Source organism: Camelus bactrianus, chromosome 8, assembly GCF_048773025.1.
Source record: "Camelus bactrianus isolate YW-2024 breed Bactrian camel chromosome 8, ASM4877302v1, whole genome shotgun sequence".
NCBI lineage: Eukaryota > Metazoa > Chordata > Mammalia > Artiodactyla > Camelidae > Camelus > Camelus bactrianus.
In genome coordinates, this window is record NC_133546.1 from 29755851 (window position 1) to 29777363 (window position 21513).

General features: G+C 38.4%; 1 protein-coding gene across 2 annotated transcripts in view; it reads left to right on the forward strand.

Moving 5' to 3' along the window:
- The window catches only part of ARHGAP18 (Rho GTPase activating protein 18), a 163711-nt gene that overhangs the window by 95666 nt on the left and 46532 nt on the right, over window positions 1–21513 (forward strand). For both annotated transcript variants that reach the window (XM_010965535.3, XM_010965533.3), the window contains exons 2-4: window positions 11141–11337; window positions 14388–14626; window positions 18346–18409. In XM_010965535.3, the coding sequence (XP_010963837.2) occupies window positions 11141–11337; window positions 14388–14626; window positions 18346–18409 (500 nt within the window). The remainder of the gene's footprint in view (window positions 1–11140; window positions 11338–14387; window positions 14627–18345; window positions 18410–21513) is intronic.

The window sequence follows — 21513 nt, forward strand, 5'->3', positions numbered from 1 at the left end:
TCTCATGTTGGTTCAGCTCAGATTCTAAAGCATACTAAGGAAAAAATGGTTTTAGATAATCTCATATAAAAAGGAAAACTTACCCAGTAATATTCACATAGTCTACTTTGTAACTGACTTCTAAAGACATTTAGTGGAAAATATTACTGATGAGTTGTTTCTAAGCTTGGCTAAATTATTTGAAAAGCTGGAAATTATTTCTTCACCCCCTCCATCTCCTTAGTAGAGCTGACTTTTTGCACCTGGCTTATAAAAATACTTTCTGGCCTTCAGTGCTTATCAGTGGAACATTATAATATTTGAAGGTCATTTGGAGCTATCCATATAATTACACTTTGAAGCCCAAGGGAAGTGGCTTGCTTTTTTCCTACCCAGGTAGTTGCCACACTGTTGCTGCTGTTTTCAGTTCTACTGTTACCATTCACCAGCATTATTTTGAAATGATGGAGAAGTATGTATCCTCTACCTTCCTATTATATAATATAAACACAGACATCCTTTCATTTTTTTTTTCATCCTTTCATTTTTAACATCCTTCCAATATTTATTTATGGTATTCCTTATGCTGGCTGGTGGAAGGTTGGCTTTATGTCCCTGTAGCCCCACTGAGATATGTGATGATTTCTCTACCTTACTGCAGCAAATAATCACAGAGAACTAAGAAGAGTTTAATAACAATGGCCACATCTCTTCTATAATATATGCCCATGCATTTACCTTTAGTTGTTATCAAACGTTTTTTTATCCAACTTTGCCTTGTGTCCACATTTTTATTAGAAAAATTTATAAGAAAGTTGATGTTAATATGTATATAAAAGTCTTACAGGTGGGCGAGAGTTTGGCCCATATAAATAAGTAAAACTAATATTATTTCAATGCTATTCCAACATTAAATTAAAAAATATTAATGTTCATAGTTTCGTATTATATCAACAAATGTTTTGTTGGTACCTATATGATGGCAGGCATTATGAATCAATAGTGACCTACATTATGAATTAGAGGGGGATATCAGAAAGTTACAGTTTGTCAATCTGTAGTCAGGTGATGCCCAGAATGAGATTCCTGGCCAACAGTTCAACATCTATCCTGGACCCCAGATCTTGAAGTATATTGTTAACTTTTGTATATGAGAGAGTTGCTTGTTGGTGAAAATTTATCTGTTTGTATTTATGTATTTTTAAGACATAAACTGGTAAACTGTAATGATGAGATTCTAAGCTGATAGACTTGATAGGAGACTTTCGAATGATGAGTTCAAGATTATTAGAGAAGATGGGAGGACTTGGTCTTCATTAGTAAATTACTTTCTTCATTTCACCTCTGAAAATGTGTTAAAAACTTGATGGAGTCCTCAGAAAGAAAAGAGCACAGCTTTGAAACAAAACAGGGAAAAGATTTGTTAAAAGCAATAAAAATAAATGGATAAAAGGTTGATGAAAATTTCGGATGTTGATAACTACCTTTGACTATTTTGAAACAAGAGCCAGGCATTAGACAAGAGAAAGCTAGACTCCATCTCGGGAAAGACCAGCCTTCCTTAATGGACCAGTGCGGGGGCTTCAGGCAAATCCAGCACGACTGTGAGCAGCAGTCAAGGGGAGAGGGAAGGATCCAGGATGGACCGTGGAGGTAACCTCAAACTATTGATCTGCATCTATGGAAGTGGTTGAGTGGAGGATGAAGTGGAGGTGAGTGGGCGGTAGCAGTTAGAGAAGAAGTGAAATTCTTGCTGAGGAAGGAATGGTGAACCACAGCAGGATCTGAAGCGTGTTAGGGACAGTGCTAAAGCAAAGGTCATGACCCAGAGGCTCATGGAGAGTTGTCTGGGCTGCCGGTCAGTGAGGAACTGGAAAATTCCACCCACGCGTAGTATCAGTGTCTTTATAATCTATCTCACAATAAAGGCTTGAGTAGGTTGGTCCAACAGATCTCTGAGAAGTTGTTCAACATATAGTGGGTATGCAACAGATATTTTCAGAGATTAAGTTGACAGGATGGAACCAGGGAATGTGAGCTTAACAAGCTGCATTCCAGTGCTTATTTGTGACTTACTATTAGGTACAGTCTGATAGGAAACTGGCCCTTTATTTGTATGTTTCTATTCCCTCATAAGAAAGCCTACTTTCATATTAAACACCCAAGAACTATAGGAGCATAGAACAATTACCTATTAATTACCCTTTAGGGTTTTCTGATGACTCATTTCTTCAGTGTCTACTTTTTATGCCCCTGTTTTATTCCTTTATAGTTTTGTGCGATTAAATAAGAAACACCTTAAAAGTTAAAAGGATGTTTTTGAGGCAGCAATAATTCAGCAATTAATAATGAACAATTCACAAGCATCTGCTTTGGCAAATGGATTGCTCAACCCAGGGATTCCCAGATTAAAATGAACAAATAAACTGCAGATTCTTGCCCCCAGGAACATACAATGTGGTGGTAGAGACACAAGCAGGAGTATCACGGTGCAGCATGTGGGGAGGGCAATGGTGAGACTGAAGGAGCGAGGAAATGTCTGTCTTTATTCCAACCCGCATGGAGAAAGGTACCAAGATGTGAAATTGAGTAGTGGCAGCGGGAAAGCAGATCCAGCTGGAGCTCCTGTGCTCTGAACACTGGTGTTTAATCCCCAGGTGGCGCTACAACCCACCGGAACTAGGAAAGGAAAGAGTTCTGGAGAGGAGTGGGGTCAGGTAGATACGAATCTGGTGATGGAGAATTGCAGGTGCAGACTCAGTTGGATATGCTTTGAACCAGTTTTCCAAGATCTGGATAGTTTATGTCAAAGCCCCACTGCAGACCTCTTACCCTTGTCTTAGCAAATGATTTTGACGTGAGAATCCATGGCTCCCATCTGGCTGCTTGTTCAGTCATCTCTCCAATTAAGGAGGAAAAACCTCCCCCTGAGATAGATTTGGGGAGCTCAGGAACAAAGAGGGTCTCACTTCTACCCAGAACCGGAGCTCTGAAAGAGGGAGGACCTGTGTCTGTTGGCCAGTGCTGGCCCATAACTTCCCCTTTATGTGCCCTATGTCTGTGTGTAAAAGGGAAGGGAGTTCTCCCGATGTTCTATGGCTGCCTCATGACTCTCCCGCAGGCCTTTCTGTCTTGTGTCTTTCCTCCTTTCTTTCTGCTAGACCTGGGTAATCGCTGCCTCTACCCCTATTTTTTTTTTTTTTTTTTGCGATGCTCACATGTGAATTGGTTTTGCCATAGTTTTCTGTAAAAGTGATAAAGCCAAGTTATCAAAGCACTCTTCAGTGTCACTAATGGGCTTCTCTTTTCAGTGTTACTTTGGCAACGTTGTGTAAATAGAGCATCATCAGTTCATTTGCTCTTTGTTTTGCTGTGTGTCAAAATTGGGTGGACCCTCCGTGGAGGCCACCATATTAAGTAACTTTTATTTTGAAAGAAAAAGAAAGCTGAAAGAAATAATGAGTACATTTTATTTTTCCCCAAAATGAAAGGGGTCACATGTACCAAGAGGAAAAGTTTACTTGAAACGTGAAAATTAACTAATGTATTTTTAAAACTGTAGCAATTGGGTTGGGTAGAAGACAGAAGGAACCCTTTCCCCGGGTTCTGAAGGTGGCCTGGGTTTGGGGAGAGGCCAGTGGGATATTACTTTCCAATCAGCTTCTCACTGCCTTCAGGCATTGTCAGTGTTCTTTCTTCCTGGATGGCAGAGCCACTTCTAATAATTACTGCTTTCAGCTAAACAATAGTAGGCATTCACTTCCCAGCGAGAAAAATGACTTGGGTCATTCATGGGCTGCAGCTCTTCCTAGTGATTCAAATTCAGTGTGGCCTGATGGACAGGGCCATTACAGAGTATTAATAGCTTCACCATCTCGTGATGGCAGTGATTACTTCTTTAATGTCATTGACAAAATGATAGAGAAAAATCTACACGTCAGAAACACACCCCAGCCCCCAACCTAGAAGTAATGAAGGATGGAGAGGCAGAGTGAATTTTTAAAACATTTAAAACAAATTTAAACATCTTCAAAACAAAGCTTTTTTTAAAAGGATTATATTTGAAGTCGTGCCCCAGTGGGGTACAAACCATATTTTAGAAAATGCATTGGAAAAGGTTTCTCATGCATTTTAAAGAGGTATGATTTGACTGTTAAATGTATTTTTCTCTAGATAAGTGTAGTGGTCATTTTAAAATGTTAATTACAAGATCACTTTTGATTTTGCTATGTGCAGTACAGACTCACAAAGATTGGAGCATCGGATGTGAAGAAAGTAAACTCTACCCTCTCTAGTATATTTTGCTTAATAAAATAATCGCTGAAGAAGAAATGAGGACATTAATCTTGATTCCAGCATCACTTTGCTGAGATTTTGAAGAAGAGTTAACCCTGGGGCCTCATTACCTCATCTAGAAAATGATGGGATCAGTTTAAATCTCTAAGTTCCAATGCCATTCTAAGGTTTACACTTCGATAAGTATGGCTTTTTCTAAAATATACTTAGTCATTATGGTTGATGATAAGTCATGATCTGAATAAGAACTTTATTTTTAGTACATTGAAAGCAGAACAAAACAAAACAAAACAAAAATAACCTTGTTCCCTTGTATCTCTCAGCCCAGTCACTTCTTTTCCTGCATTGGAAATAAAAGTAAAATAAGGAGCATGAAAGAAAGTGCAGCTCTTTTAGAAAGGATCTTGTAAGGAAACAAACAAAACCAAGTCCTAACTGCAAAGGACTTCAAGAAAGCAGATTTGGGACCACAAAAACGCTTCCAGAGGGAGCAGAGCCAGGAGATAGATTGGATACGAAGTGTAGCAACATGACTCTTGATAGGGTGGGGGACAGAGTATAAACTGGGTCAGATAACTAAATATGAGTTCAAAGAAATGTCCTAATTCCAACTAAATGCCTTGAGATGGTTGTAGGAAGAGATGGCAAAGGAGCATTAAAGAAAATACACATTTTCAAATACACTGGCCAAAAGGGGAAGCTTAGAGAGGCGTTCTGCCCATTATACATGATGGATAAAAGCGAATGATGGAAGACATTGGCAAGGCAGGGGTTCTTCAATGACGCTTTTATTCTTTGTCATTGTAGTGTGAATTAAATATGGATATATCACTGGAATAAGTCCCAGTTTCGATGAAAGGCTATAAAATTAAACTAAAATAAACAAAGAAGTGGGTCAAGAGTCACTAGGAAAGCATGTCTGTTTCTTTCAGTAAGGCTTTCTCTGGAGCATTGCCCACAGACTTGAAAAGTGCTTTTTCAGATCCATTAGGTGTTTTTGAGAAATCCTGGAGCAGCGGTTTTCAAAGTATGGTCGTGGAACACCTGAGGCTCCCAAGACTCTTTCAGGGGTCTGGGAGATCAGAACTATTTTCATAATAACATCAAGACATTATTGGCCTTTTGCATTCTCATTCTCTCCTGAGAATACTGTGGCGTTTCCCAGCAACTCCATGACTTACACTATCGCAAAAGAGTAAATGCAGAGGCAGATGTGAGGATCCAGATGTCTTCTATTAAGCCAGACATTAAAGACAGTTTCAAAAATGCAAAACAATGTTACTCATCTCAGCACTTTTTTTCTTTTTGGTATGGAAAATATAGGGTTTGGTTTTTTTTCCCTCCCTAAAATGTTATCTAAGATGTTTATTCTTATTATTAAATGAACTAGTATTTACACTTTTTTTTTTCAGTTTTAATATCTAATAGTGTATGTATCAATGGCCATAATCTATCTCAAAAGCCCTCTGGGAGCCCTTGAACATTTTTTAAGTGTGGCAAGGAGTCCTGGGACCAAAGGTTTCAGAATGGCTGTCCCTAGAGGATAAGTAGTTTCTCTGAAGAGGGCAAAGGTGACCTTATTCTATGGCAGTGGCAGTTATACAAGTGTTAGCAATGATACCACCTTGGGTGCTGCCTTGTTGGTTACCTCTGAGGCAGTTTAGTAGGAATTCTTATTTGATAACTCACAACAAACAAAGCAGTCAGGGCTATTGGCATTCTTCCCATTTTATAGATAGGAAAAGTTAGAATTAGAGAAGTGACTTTCCAAAGATCATAAGAGATAGTTAAGTAGAGCTGGAATCATTTGGAACTAAAGACTCCTAGTCCCATGTGTTTGCCTGTCATTTTGCTGACTGAGTTGGTGCTAGGCTGAATCACAGTAGGACCACAGCACAGCACACGGCAGGCTCCACCTTCTTATGAAGGACAGCTTGTGTCAGATCAGTTTAATATTCTCTACAACAAAGTAACAGGTATCACTTATACCCTGAATGATACCTGTGTGTTTGAAATCCAAAGACCAGGTGGAAAAAAATATTACAGAAAAATGAGATAAAATACACCTGGGGAAAATATAAGGAAACAGAGCCTCAATTTTTATCCACAGCATGAGGACACACCAGCAAGATGATGAACCACCATGGAGGCTCATAAGGGTCTGCAAAGTTGAGTATTTGCTGGTAATGTTAGTGCCCATGGGAAGAAAGGCCAAGTGATAATATTGTGCTGTATTAGAAACAGCATGACCTGTAGGGCTGACTAGGAGGCAACTTCTAGAGGACAGTGTCTAGTTCCATTGTTACCATTATAAAAAGTGAGAAACAGGAGGGTGTTAGAAGAGCAACCATGGGAGGTTTAGCACAAAGGATTTAGGGTGGGGAGTGAAGAAGAACAAACAGAACAACTATTTGCCAGGAAGTTGCCTGTGGTACAAACTGTGTTTCTTTGATTTCATCACCATGTGCTGGCTAGGATGTTTCAGAAATCCAGAATATTTTTGCACCACACTTCATTATGTCTAGCAGATGTTGCTTCTATGTTTTTGAACCCAATTTGCAGAATGAAGATGGTGTCATATAACATACTCCTAAAAACAGAAGAGAGGAAGCAAGTTAACTGGCCTCCTACAAGGGCAGATGGGCCAGACTTTTAGCCATTGCCTGGCAGGAGTACAAAAGTGAGAATATCTAAGAAGTAAAGGAGAGTGGGTTGACATGTTTATTGATATAAACTGTAATTAAAGAATGTTCAGCCACATTTTTAGAGAAAATATAAAATATATGGCAGAGGACTATCACTGGATGGTTGCCTCCTTCCCGCACTCCATCCCCTAATATTTATTTAGTTTTTCGGGGGGAAGAGGGAGGGAGACAATTAGGTTTATTTATTTAATTACTTTTAGAGGAGATACTAGGATTGAACCCAAGACCTCATGCATGCTGAGCATGCGCTCTACCCCTTGAGCTATGCCCTCCCCCACCCCCTAATATTTATAAAAGAAATTGTTTTCTTGCAACATTTGCCAGTGATCAAAAAAAAAAAAAACCCTTCCTTTCCATGACTCAGTATCTTCAAGTTATTACAGCAAATGTATTCAGCTTTTGAATCTTATTAAAGTCAAAATATTGAGTCGATTCATCAGCCACTAAGCGATTAGGTTTTCACTTTTTGCACGCTTTGAAAGCAAGGCTTGATATAGGAGGTGTATTTACGTAACAGTGCTGTTGCTCAATGCCCTTGAATTTTTCTGCACATGCTATCTTAATGGAAATTTACTGGAAAACTCTTGCCAGAATAAACACATTCCTTCAGGAGTGAAAGGCTTAATGTACTTTTCCTTCAACTGCACCTCTTTCTTGTGAGCAGATAAACCAAATTATTTGGCATTAGTCACTATAGTTCACACATTCCACAGTTCTCATCATGGTTTCTTGTGGGCTAAGGGTTGTAGAAAATAGGAATAAGGTAGACCATCTTACATTATGATGAGAGGTAAAACAAAAGAAAGGATAGGACATCTGTATATTTGATATGAAATAAACCAAAGATGAACCTGGCAGACACTCTAGAAATTAGCTCTAGCTATCCTGATGAAGCGGGATTAAGAATATGAACCATAGATCAGTTGAGCTGCTGATCTCAGAAATTAAAAATTAATATAATTTACTTTTCATTTTTAAGGGAGAAAAAGCTTTCTCACTCACATTTTAATTTAAGAATCAGGAGAATACAAAAATCCACAAATGACAAATGCTGGAGAGGCTGTGGAGAAAAGGGAACCCTCTTTCACTGCTGGGAATGCAGTTTGGTGGAGCCACTGTGGAAAACAGTATGGAGATTCCTCAAAAGACTAAGAATAGACTTACCATATGACCCTGGCATCCCACTCCTGGGCATATATCCAGAAGGAACCCTACTTCAAAATGACACTGGCACCCCAATGTTCATAGCAGCACTATTTACAATAGCCGAGACATGGAAACAGCTAAATGTCCATCAACAGATGACTGGATAAAGAAGTTGTGGTATATTTATACAATGGAATACTATTCAGCCATAAAAACCGACAACATAACGGTATTTGCAGCAACATGGATGCTCCTGGAGAATGTCATTCTAAGTGAAGTAAGCCAGAGAGAGAAAGAAAAATACCATACGAGATAGCTCATATGTGGAATCTAAAAAAAAAAAAAAACCACAAACAAAGCATAAATACCAAACAGAAATAGACTCACAGGCATAGAATACAAACTTGTGGTTGCCAAGGGGGTGGGGGGTGGCAAGAGGTAGACTGGGATTTCAAAATTGTAGAATAGATAAACAGGATTATACTGTATAGCACAGGGAAATATATACAAGATCTTACGGTAGCTCACAGAGAAAAAAAATGTGACTATATATATGTTCATGTATAACTGAAAAATTGTGCTCTACACTGGAATTTGACAACATTGTAAAATGATTATAAATCAGTAAAAAATTAAAAAAAAAAAAGAAGAAGAATCAGGAGAATAAACCTCAAACTGAGAACACTGATGGTAATGCAGCCAATGGGAGAGAGAAGGGGACCAGGGTGGGATACAAGGATGTAAGCACGAGTTGGGGAGGAGGGGAGGAAGTGTCCCTTGAACTAAGGGATGGAGGAGGCAGACAATGGACAGTGGAGACTGGAGGGAAGAGATTCACACAAACATGTCCAGACTTCCTCCTGTTGGCCCTCTTCCCAACACCCACCAATCAGCACCCCAGGATTGCTAGAGGGGGAGAGATTATAGAAATTGTTCATTCCTTTATGCAACCAGCATTAATAAAGTATGTAATTAAGGCAAAGAGAATCATCTTTAAAGGGATAAAACTGGCCTATTAGCATATTACAGTTAAGTAGTCAGTTATATCGCATTTATTTGCAGCAATAGCTAATTAAGTTCTTTGACTTTTTCTAAGATGTCAGTTGGAATTAAACTGCTGGGTAGATTTGACTAGAGTTTAGTGGTGGTCTTCCTTATGTAGTATTAAATAATTTACTACTCTTTTAAATAATTATGGGAAAGGTCAGTTGAAATGTGAAAATATTCACACGCTATTAGAAGAATTTTGTTTTGTTGCATTTCTTTTTATTTTCTATGTGTGCAGTAAGTAAAACCAATCTAGCAAAGTATTACTTCCTAACGGCCTCTTGGGAGATAAAAAAAGCAATTTGAAATTGGAACAACAAAACACTGGTTCACCAATTTTTGTCCCCACTCAAATTGTGTTTTTAAAAAATTATTGACTATGAAGGGGAAGAACCAGAACTGAAAATTTTCCTCCTTTAAGTAATAAGGCTTTTCTCCTTCTATCTCAATATAAACAACAGTAAAACAATTCAGTATTTCTATTCTATATGGATTTTTATTAGTAAGCCCTTTAATTCAATTTTAGTAGTAGATAGGATTTGACTTATGAGAAAAAAATACATAGTTAACTTGAAGTCATGCAGATACCTTTATTTATTCACTTTCCTTTTTTTTCATAGATTATATTTAAATATTTAAGAGGTAATTCTTAACTATTCAGAATTGCCAACAAATACATTTTTACCACATTTTAAAATCTATATAAGTAATAGGTACATTTATAGGCAAAGATTAAAAGTTGCTTTCTAGAATAGATGTAACAGCAGGCTTAATATATCATCCTTCTGTTTATGTTTTGGTTCCAAAAAATAAAACAAAAATTCAAATTGTACCTCATTCATTGGTTGCATATATGTGCTATGTAAGGGTAAACTGAGTTTGGTTTATAGATACTGGTGATAAATATGAAATACTATATAAAATTCAATCCCAATTTAATTAACCTCTAATCAAGATTTAACCTGTTACTTTCTAAGAACAAATTTTTAGTTTTAAAGGAGCCTTAAAATAATTTAAGTGAAAGAGTAATGGCAAGGGAAAGATGATTTATTACATTGCTGTTGGTTCTTTGCCATACTTTTCTGCAGAGAGTAGAACTGTTCATTCTACAAGCATGTTATAATCAGTAGCATCTCAAAGGTAAACAGTTTTTTTTAACATTTTTTATTGAGTTATAATCATTTTACAATGTTGTGTCAAATTCCAGTAAAGAGCACAATTTTTCAGTTATACATGAACATATATATATTTATTGTCACATTTTTTTTTCTCTGTGAGCTACCACAAGATCTTGTATATATTTCCCTGTGCTATACAGTATAATCCTGTTTATCTATTCTACGTTTTGAAATCCCAATCTGTCCCTTCCCACCCCCACCCCCTTGGCAACCACAAGTTTGTATTCCATGTCTATGAGTCTGTTTCTGATTTGTATTTATGTTTTGTTTTGTTTTGTTTTTTAGATTCCACATATGAGCTATCTCACATGGTATTTTTCTTTCTCTTTCTGGCTTACTTCACTTAGAATGACATTCTCTAGGAACATCCATGTTGCTGCAAATGATGTTATGTTGTCAGTTTTTATGGCTGAATAGTATTCCATTGTATAAATATACCACAACTTCTTTATCCAGTCATCTGTTGATGGACATTTAGGCTGTTTCCATGTCTCGGCTATTGTAAATAGTGCTGCTATGAACATTGGGGTGCCAGTGTCATTTTGAAGTAGGGTTCCTTCTGGATATATGCCCAGGAGCAGGATTCCTGGGTCACATGGTAAGTTAAACAGTTTCAAAATACACATCTCTTTGGTTTTGTTAAGGAGAATTTAAGAAGTTTCCAAATTCTCCAGCTCAGTACTATATTTTAGAAATTGTAAAAAAAAAAAAAAAAAAAGAAAAGAAAGAAAGAAATTGTACTAATTCCTCATGTACTAAAATGAACTGTCTTTTCTTTTGAATTTACAGTCGCAGATATGGCCAGTATACCATGAATCAGGAAATCACCAAAGTTTCAGAAAAGCCTCCATTTGATCGATCAAGTTCCCAGGATTCTTTGGATGAACTGTCTATGGAAGACTATTGGACTGAAATACAGAATATCAGGAAATCTAATGAGAACAGACAAGAAGACCAGGAGGTGGTGGTTGTCAAAGAGCCTGATGGTAATAATGAAATAAATAAAACTCTTTTTTTTTTTTGATATTTATTTTGAATGGGAAATGAATTCATGGAAACGAAGAGGACAAAAAATAATTAAAGATAGGAAAATGAGAAAAAGATAATGGTGGCTGCCTTTCAACTTGAAAATTACTTAATTGTGGCAGATTTATAGATGCAGCTGCCAAATATAAGTGGCAGAATAAATTCAGTTAGTTTTGGATATTGTCAGGGTCTTGTTGGCCAAGCTTGCTGTGTCATAAACTCTGAGGGTTAGACTTGACCTTTGGGGTCATCTAACCTCCCTTTAAATTTCTCCTATAGTATCCTAGCCATACAGTCATTTGGCCTCTAGTGAGTATAGATTCTGATGATGGAGGTGTTTTTAAATTGATCAGTCAGCTCGAGCTGTTTTGATGTTTGTTTTTTTTTTTTATTTTATTGATTTACAATCTGCTCTACTCTACCTTTGACTCACTTTTTCTGGAAGAGCAGAATAAATCTATTTTTACATGATAGCCTTTCAAGTGGTTGAGGATAGTAATCTTGTTTTACTAGCCAAGTAACTTTTTTCTAGAAGGAAAAAAGATTCACATAAGCCAATCCTTGTTGGTGATTTTCAGACCTATCTCAGCCCTGGTCATCGAATCTTTCACAGTGTCACAATTTCACACTCCACATTGGCTGCAGTGCCACAGCTTAGCCAGCTAAGCTAAGGGTGTAGATTTGGACAGTGGAAAGTGGCATTAGCATTTTTAGCCTCCATATTTACTTCTTTCTTGTATTTGGTTTATAATTTCTCTCAAGTCTCTTTCCAGCCACATTTTCTGCAGCCTCCACTACTGTGTTTGATATTCTGGAAGAAATATGTAAAACTTTACTCCCCCTACTCCTTAAATCTCATACTTTTGCTGTCAATCTCTTAAATTCAAGCAGACACCAGGTTTCTGATGCCCAGCTCTGGCATCTATTATATTAGCTTTCTGTCTACGCCTTGTGCCATCCATAGCTTGGTAAGTATGTATTTGGTATATAACTTGATATAAAAGAGCCACAGTGGCCCAAGGATAGTGACCTCTTTTTCAACAGAAGACTGCTTAATGATGCTAAATGACTTGGCATCAAGCTGTTTAGTACTGAAATCTACATACAGTTTTTTCTCCTTTGCTATAACATTGCCTAAAAAAAAAATCAACCAATAATACTTTAAAAAGTCGGAGATTTTTCTTAATTTAACATTCCTTTGATTTGGAAAGGAAAATGATGACCAACTCATTCTTTTATTTGGGTTCTCTTTCCCTGTATTGTCATTCTTCCTCGCCTGACCAATCCAGGTGAGCTTATTTATGATAACTAATAGCCTCTCTCAGCCTTCCTGTCTCAGTGTTTCAAGATAGAAGCCTCTTACCAGTGGCCTGCTGAGTGAGGAAAAGCAGCACTCCAGCCTGATACCTAGCCTTGTGGCGTTAGCGTCTTTTTTTTTTTTTTTTCCTTTTTTCTTCTTTTAAAAAAATTTTAATTTAATTTGACTTGGTGGGGGAGGCTTGGGAGGAGGTAAGTAGGTTTATTTCTTTTATTTATTTTTAGAGGAGGTAGTGGGGATTGAGCCCAGGACCTCGTGCATGCTAATCATGCACTCTACTGCTTGAGCTATACCCTCCCCCACAGCATTAGCTTTTTCTTAATTCTCCCGGATGGAAGTGGATTCATAGATAGTTGTTCATGATGTGATTATCAAGAGGAATTGGGAACGTTTCTCCAGGCCCATGCCTTTTCTTTGACTTTAAATTGTTTGAATTTTACCTCTACTTTTTAAAGGAATGAGTGACAGTGCATTGTAATCTCATTTTCTTTCTATGTCATGGCAATATCAGCTTTTTCCTGGCAATTTTGGTTTTACACACACATACTGAGTTCTTCCTCAATAGCATTAATAGTAATGGCTGACGTTTTCTGTCAGTAAACAGTGCCTGTTTCCTGGCGTGCAGAATGCCCAGCACTGCCTTATGTTTCTTGAAACCAAGGTTATTCCTACTTGATTTGTGCCCTTGTGGAGTTTGCACAGCGTAGGAGGATGGACAGGAAGAGCAGTAAGTGTTACATCACGTGGTACGGGCCGTGCCGGAGCTCCGCAGAGTTCTCCCCTGTAACATGCTCACGTCTGGTCATGAGGCGGTCAGGGCAGCTGTGCTTTGGTTTATAGATGAGAAAACAGAGTCAGCTTGAGGCTCAGTGACTTGGCCAAAGTGACGTGACTTTTGCAGGAATACAGTTCTTTTGTGTCCCAGGTCCTTGGTCTTTCGCCTTCCTCTGTAAACTTGGAGCTTGGAGTGAATCTATTCTAGTTACCATTCAGTTTTTCTGTAATTCTCAATAGATCTCACACAACACTTGCTTTGCTGTTTACTTCCTTTCGGTGTTTTGAATTGATTCAGTTGTTTAACAGGTTTCCTTTAATAAGCTATTGCTTTTTAAAAAAAAAATTGTGAAAAAACCATGACTCTGATGTGCTGACTAGGGGGATTAAAAAAATTAATTTGAAATTGATTAGTTCCTGATGTTCGGATGCTCTTTACGTCTTGGCCTCTCTCGCTGTCAGCTACAGTAAGCAGAGAACACAAACTTTTCCACCAGTTAGTGTTGGGCTGGGGGTAGTGCTGAATTTAAGCCAAGACACAGGGCTTTGATGGCTATCCCCAGCATCGACTGCCTTCTGTGACCTGATGGAAGTAAGTTATCTTTTCATCGCTTGCTAGTCTCTGAAAGGGGAAGAGTATTATCTTCCCCTAGTTAATCTGCAGGGAAGTTATAGAGGTTAATCACATGTGAAGTCATTTAAAATTTTTAATTGAGTATATGTGAAATGGATCTAAAATTTGATATCTTTATGGCTGGAGCTGCTGGCAGCTGTCCAGGTTTCAGATAATGATTCTTGGGCCTGTGGTTTGGTTGTGATAGGAGAGTTTCAGCAGGAGTTTTTAAACAGCTTAAAAAAAAAAGGTAAAAGTTCTCATATTTTATGACTTAAATACCATTTTTTCTCTTACTGTCTTAGAGGGAGAATTGGAAGAAGAATGGCTTAAGGAGGCCGGTTTGTCCAATCTCTTCGGAGAGGCTGCTGGAGATCCCCAAGAAAGCATGGTGTTTTTATCAACACTGACCCGGACCCAGGCGGCAGCTGTTCAGAAACGAGTGGAGACTGTCTCCCAGACCTTGAGGAAAAAAAACAAACAGTACCAGGTTCCTGACGTCAGAGACATATTTGCTCAACAGAGAGAGTCAAAAGAAAAAGAAGTAGGTTTTCTTTTTTGATAAAGTGAAGGAATAATCACCTAGAATCCATTGGACCCATCCAGTCTAATTTGAGGCATTGAAAACAATGGGCACTGATCTGCAGGGCACTGAAACTCTGTGCTGGCAGTGATCAAGAGGGACTCCGCCCCTGTCCTTCTAGAAGTTATCCCAATGGAGCAGAAAATTAAACGAGTTCCAATTCTGTATGACAGTGCCTGTGTTCAGTGGCTTTGGAGCCTTAGGAGTGGCCCCAGCTCCCTAGACAAAGTGACTGCTAATTGTTTCTTACAGAAATGTAGGAGGGAGAGGATTCTCCCTTCTCCATTAACTCTTGTAGGAAGATTTTGCTTTTTTTCTAGATTCACGTGGGGATGAATGGCAGGGAATTGTGCAGCTCAGTTACAAAACAGGAACCCTGAAACATGAAATAACTTCCTCTTTGTGTCTCGTGCCTAGCACGAAGCCTAGCACATGGAGGATTTGAGTAGATGTTTGTCAAGATGATTGATTTATCAGTGGAAGCTGCTGGAGTCTGGTAGGGACTCTGGGACTGACAGGTATCAGGGAAGGCCTGGGACAGGTAGGAGAACTGTGTGCCCTGGAACAGTGCTACTCAGTACAGCCAGGTGGTAGTCTGTTTATTACATGTCCATGAGGACCTGGAGAGCTTGCGTAAGATGTAAATTATCATCTGCTCCTTCATCAAGAAACTTGCTCCAAAGAGAAAAAAGGTCAGCTGAACTAAATGATGTTCTAAGGGTCAAAGTTGATTTACAGTCTGACGTGTTCTCAGATGACACTTTTTTTTTTTTAATTGAAGTATAGTTGATTTACAGTGTTCTGTTTCTAGTATACAGCATAGTGATTCAGCGATTCATACACTGAATAGTCTGGTCTAGAAGACCCAGTGTGGTGGTTGGGATGAGAACAAACAGAAAGAATCTTAAATGATGGTTGCAGTGATGATCATAGCAATCCTGTTTGCTGCCACCACTACCGAACACTTACTTGCTAACTACTTTCCAGGCCGTATCTCATTTAGTCCTCATAGCTGTCCTGTGAATGAGGTATTATCATTTCCCTTCTGCACCTGAGGCTCACAGACTTTAAGCAACTTGCTCAGTGATCCTGTAGCTAGTAAGCCGAAATGTGACTAACTCTAAATATGTGCTTTTAACCACTATGCGTCCTGCTATATTTGGGTTTCCATTTAAGACGCTGATATTAAGTAATCTCAGTAAATACATGAGATTGTATTTGCACTGTAAATAAAAGCTAACAAAAATCATAGGATTCTTTTTTAAAATGAGGGAATGAAAGGGCTATATATTTAAGATGTCTTTGTCATGTAGAGGTTTTTTGCTTTTTGTAGACATTTCATTCTTCCAAGAAATCCTTTATAGCTGCAGTTTGCTACTCTATTTGCCTAGTCAACTGTAGATGAAATCCAGTCCATTTTACAGGAGTTTTGGGGTCACTGGATTGCTTCAGACAGGTCTCTTGCTGCTGTAAGGCAGTTACACACTCACTTCCCACCCAGTGGTTATTTGGGACATCCACTGGAATTGAAGGACTGGATTCGGTTACCAGCTGTAGAAAAATGAATGGTAAAGAAATACAGTATTATGACATTTCCTTCCCAATTAAAGGGCCCTCCCAGAGGGAGTTAAGAGGAAGCCAAAAGGGGGAGGGGGCAGAGAGCTGAGCCTAAGCAAACTGCAGACTGTGGGATTCCTGCCAGTCCCCAAGAGGATGTTGCTACTCAATGCTAGAAGCAACATTTTCCAGCAAATTCCTGGTAACGTCTGAACCATATGGTTTGAATGTAAGGTAATTGGTGATTGTATCATCTGATGGAGTCAGCAAGAGAGAAATAGCGCAAGTAAATTAAAATAATGTTAACTTGCTCCCACTGCATGCCTTTAATTGAAGCACTGCCCCCATCCCTGAAGCAAACATGGGTCAGCCACCTTCACCTGCAGTTCTTCTGTTCTCAGATAAGCACAGTGGGTCCTCCATATCCCTGGGTTCTGCACCTATGGGTACGGAGGCCGACTGTACTCTTGTTTGTTTTAATAAGGGACTTGAGCATCTTCCAATGTTGGCATCTGCAGGGGCAGGGCAGGAGGTGGGTGGTGGTGGTGTCCTGGAACCAATTTCCTGCAGATACCGAGGGATGACTGTACACATTCAGCTCGTCCATTTTCAGCGCTTCCTCATGAAGCCCTTGCTGACACTGGGGAATATAATATAGAAATGAATACCATCTGCACTGTCGTCTTCAATTGCTTAGGAAAACAGTTCCAACCACACGCTCCATAATATGTGTTCGTATGTAAGATTAGAACTACTCACTGTGCTCATTGTGCCATGGGGGGCTAGCCTTCTGCAGGCTTGTGGGCGGAGGCGGTGGTGTTGCTCTGCCTGAGGGGGACTGAGGCAGTGCCATGACTCATGAACCACTTCTGTGGTTGGTCGTCACTCTACATTGTCCCCAGAACTTCAGATCTCTAAGGAGAGCACCTCAGTGTGCCTGCCTGAGTGCTTTTCTAGACTCTTCTTAGGCTGCAGGTGGAGAGGGGGGTCCTTCTCTGCTAACACTTGAGTTGAAATGTGCGGTGAGCAGACTACAAAGGCTACCTCTTTTGTGTAGAGATGAAACACCAATAGAATGAGTATTTTAAAAATAATTCATTCAAATAGACCTCTGTATATGGTTCATCTCAACTTCGCTTCCCTTTTTCCTAAATTCCTTCTGAAGCTTTACTTGAAAGGGAGGAAATACTGCCTGGACACACTTACTGGTGAACGGAGCCAGCCATGTTTTACGGTGTCTGTAAACCCTTGGAGGGCAATATTCTTCCAAGTGTCACTGCCCAGGGAGTTCCTTTGAATATCTAAGCTCTTGTTACCTGCTTGGTAATTTAGCTTTTATTTTACCCCATATGTATTATTTTTTTTAATTTGAATAATTTGTATTTTATTACCTACATGTCAACTTGTACTTTTGTTTTGTAACAGCGTTATTGAGAGAAAATTCAGGTACCGTCCAGTTCACCCGTTTACTTCAGTGGTTTTTAGTGTCGTCATGGACTTGCAACCATCACCACAATCCATTCTAGCACGTTTTCATCATCTCCAAGACAAAGTCCATACCTGTTAGCAGTCATTCCTTGTATTTCCCTCCTTACCCCTCAGGCAACCAGAGATCTACTTTCTGTCTCTATGATTTGCCTATTCCAGACATTTCATAGAAACAGAATTACATAATATGTGGCCCTTTTGCCTGGTTCCTTTCACTCAGTCTAATGTTTTTAGGGCTCATCCGTGTTGTAGCGAGTATCTGTACTTCATTTCTTTTTATGGCCGAAGAGTATTCCCTGGTGCGGGTAGATCGCATGTTGTTTATCTACTCATCTGTTAACGGATATTACTAACTTCTTTTCACTTCAATCCATAGTGGTGTCCTTGGTGACAGGGATTCTCGTGACGTTGCTCGTATCTCCCTCAGGGCTTAGTATTGTGTCTTACACGTTGTGGGTAATCACACATTTGTTGGATGATTGCTTCTTGATTATAACCATAGTCCTTTTTTTTTCTGATTGTTATAATTCTGAGTACACTTCTTGTACTCTAAAGGTTAGTGATAGAGTTATTTACAATACCATTTCTCTGCTTGTGAGTTGGAGATGACTCAATGGCCCACTTTCTATCTTTAGGCTCCAGATGGCTCCGAATCACAATCAGTTGGAACAGATGAAAACAAAGATCAAGCAAAAGATGGTATGTTGGACCTGTTCTCTTGTGTTTCCTCATTTATTAGTGTAACAAACGTATAAAACCTTTTAAAACGTTCATCCTCAGTTCTAGTAAGCAGATTCTATTAAAATACTCACGTAAAATACCAAAGGAGATAATTACATAAGACTGAGCACGTAGTGGGCCTTTGATGTATATACATATATTGTAATACCTGTCTATCTTTATCTGTTCTAACATCTCTATGCATAGTCAGTTTTCCCAAATGTTTACCATGTGTCAGGTATTGTACAGAGATACTTACCTAATTTAATATGCTTAAAAGTTCTATGTAGTAAATATTGTTCTTAACCCACTTTACAGATGAGAAGACTGAGGTTTAGAGATGCGAAGTCACTTTCCCAAGGCCATACAGCTAGGAAGGGGAGCCAGTGAATGTGGGGACCCACTGTCAAATCATTAGCTCTGAGGTTCATAAATGGATCTCAGATCATAAATTCTGAGGTTCAGAAATGGATTGCTTTTCAGAAGGTGTAGAAAAACTTTTTTAAAAACTTAAGTTTTTTTTTTGCAATTGATTTTATTTCTGCTTTTCATTCTTTTTCTATATCTGTTATTTCAGAAATGGATTAGTTGAAGGCCTGAATGAAAATATATGTTAAGACTTTATTAGTACTTACCAAGAAAGAATTTATAGCTCTTTCATGGATTTATGAGAAGGAAAAAAGGCTCTATATTAAGGTTATAAATTTAAGCTTAAAAACTTAATCCTTAATGTGTTGTTGCTTAAAAACTATAACAAAGGTGGTCTGTGGCTCCCTGATTCCTGCTCAGGGGCTTGTCCTTTTTGCTCTTGTTGTTTTTGTTCTTAAGACCTGGCACCTGAAGTGTCCATGCCATTAATAGTGTTGTATTTGGATTGGAAGTCCTGGAGGAGGAATATCAGGTAGACTGCAGAGGACTGGGAAGTGTTCCCAACCTGTCTATAAAAATTAAATGTTAGTCCACAATTACTGTATATGGGGTCTTTTGGAGTCTTGGAGCATCCAATGTCTTTATTTTTTCCTCCATACTTCTCTCCAAACTTTTGTCCTATACCCCTGCCTTAAAATATACAGACACACACATATCTATAAATATAAGCATGTGCATGTGTGCATATAGACACGTATTTGTCTATATATTTATATCTATAAAAGCACTTGCTTTTTACTCTTCTGTGGAGGTCTCTTTAGTTCCATGTTTTATATCAGAATGGAGTCACTGGCTGTGTTTCCCTGAGTCTGTGTGCTGGCAAGCTGAAGTGGCAAGCAAGCTGGAACAGCCAGTGCTGCCGGGCAAGAGCTGGGTCATCATGAGAGACAGATGAGCCTTTTGGGCCAATGTCAATATGCTTTGGGCTTTGGGGAAGAGTGACTGGCAATTGCTAAATGAATACTGAGGAAAACATTGTCCTTTCTTGACGTTTTCCTCCCTTGCCAGAGATGGTGATGTAGGCTATATAAACAGAAGTCCTGGAAGACAAGTTCATTATGTGAGTACTTTCCAGCCTAGCTTACAGCAGCTGAGAGGAATGTGACAAACTTGCTGCCTGATATACATCTGCTTTTGCTGGAGTGCTGTGAATTGGGCTGAGAGCCTCCAATCAGAATACTAAGAGAATGTGTACAGTGCCACCCAAGTCACCAAGTATTTATTCCCGCACCTGTTCTGGGCAATGCCATGCTCCTTTGCTGGCCAGTGAGTTAACAGTGTTAGGAAAACACTGAAAGGTACTGAATGAAATGCATGTCTAAAGTTCAAAGGTGGAACTCTCTCCACTTGGAATCTGAAATTCTGAGCTACATAGTCTATTTTAAATGTTTTCCCTACACTTGGGCTTTTATACATGTTCAAAGTTATTTATTCTGAATGAAAAAGTTATAAAATTTTAATGTTGCAAGGGTTGTTGCATTTCAGATTAACTAATCTCCTGCTAAGTATCAATCTTAACTTCTTACCAAATTGTACAACTCTATGTATAAGAAACATAGTGCCCAAGTCATTTTTAATAATGCTCAAATAATTTTTAAAAATTTCATATTATGTATATTTTCTTGTTTGAGTTCCATGGAGAAAGGAAAATTATTTTTTAAAATAAAGACACTGTGGATGATTTTGGACAACTGAAACACTTTAAGGAATTTTGTGAAATATATATAACTCAGTGTTCTTGTCCACTTCAAAAACCAAAGGAGAATAGATTAAAGAAATTATATTATTTACATTTTAGGACTTTAAGAACTAAAAGATTTATCTCTGCATTCTCTGTTACCTTTTCTCTTTGAGAGAAGATAATTCATAGGTATATTTATTAGCCAATTAACCATCCATTTCTTTTAGCAGTGTCCCTCTGTCACTCGTGAAATGGGTTTTCCTACTGTCTGCCTTAACTTGGGTTATCATTTTATCCGTTAGTCCTTACTAGGTTTTTTTATTTTTTACCATGTTTTGGAGGAACTTTGTATGTTTTAAATGCATTCTAACTTAATTATAGTATCTCCTCTCGGTTTTAAATTCAGCACAGAACGTTTGTTTGTGTGGAGGGAAAGGTGGTATTTATTGTAACTTTGATATGGGAGTGTTAAGGAGAAAAGGGAATCGTTTTAATGTTTTTAATCCATAAATGTTCAGCTTCTGGAAAGGTAGCTTCTAATTTAAGAAAATGGCTAATCATTTTTTTCCTCTTAGAATGGTTTCCTAGGAAACCAACATACATATTTCACAGTAAAACATAAAAACAGTGTAAACCAGTGGGGAAAATAAAACTCAAATTGTGCTTTGACATTTAAATTCATACTTTAAAAATTAATCAGAGAAAGGTCTAGTTATAATTTTTAAAAAATTGTCATAGGCTGTTGGAAAAAGCGTAACGTGGCATGGATGGTAGCAGATAAATACAATCAAAGAGCTTTAAATTTCTACCTATTTTTGGAATTGGCATAGGTCAGTGTTTACTTACCTAGTGTTTACTTACAACTGGGAGATGCCACCAGGCCAGCTATGTAGGCTGCCAAGCCCAGTGCAAACTGAAAACGTAGGTCTTCTTGTTCCAATTTCAAGATGGCAACAGTAGAGCATTAAACCCC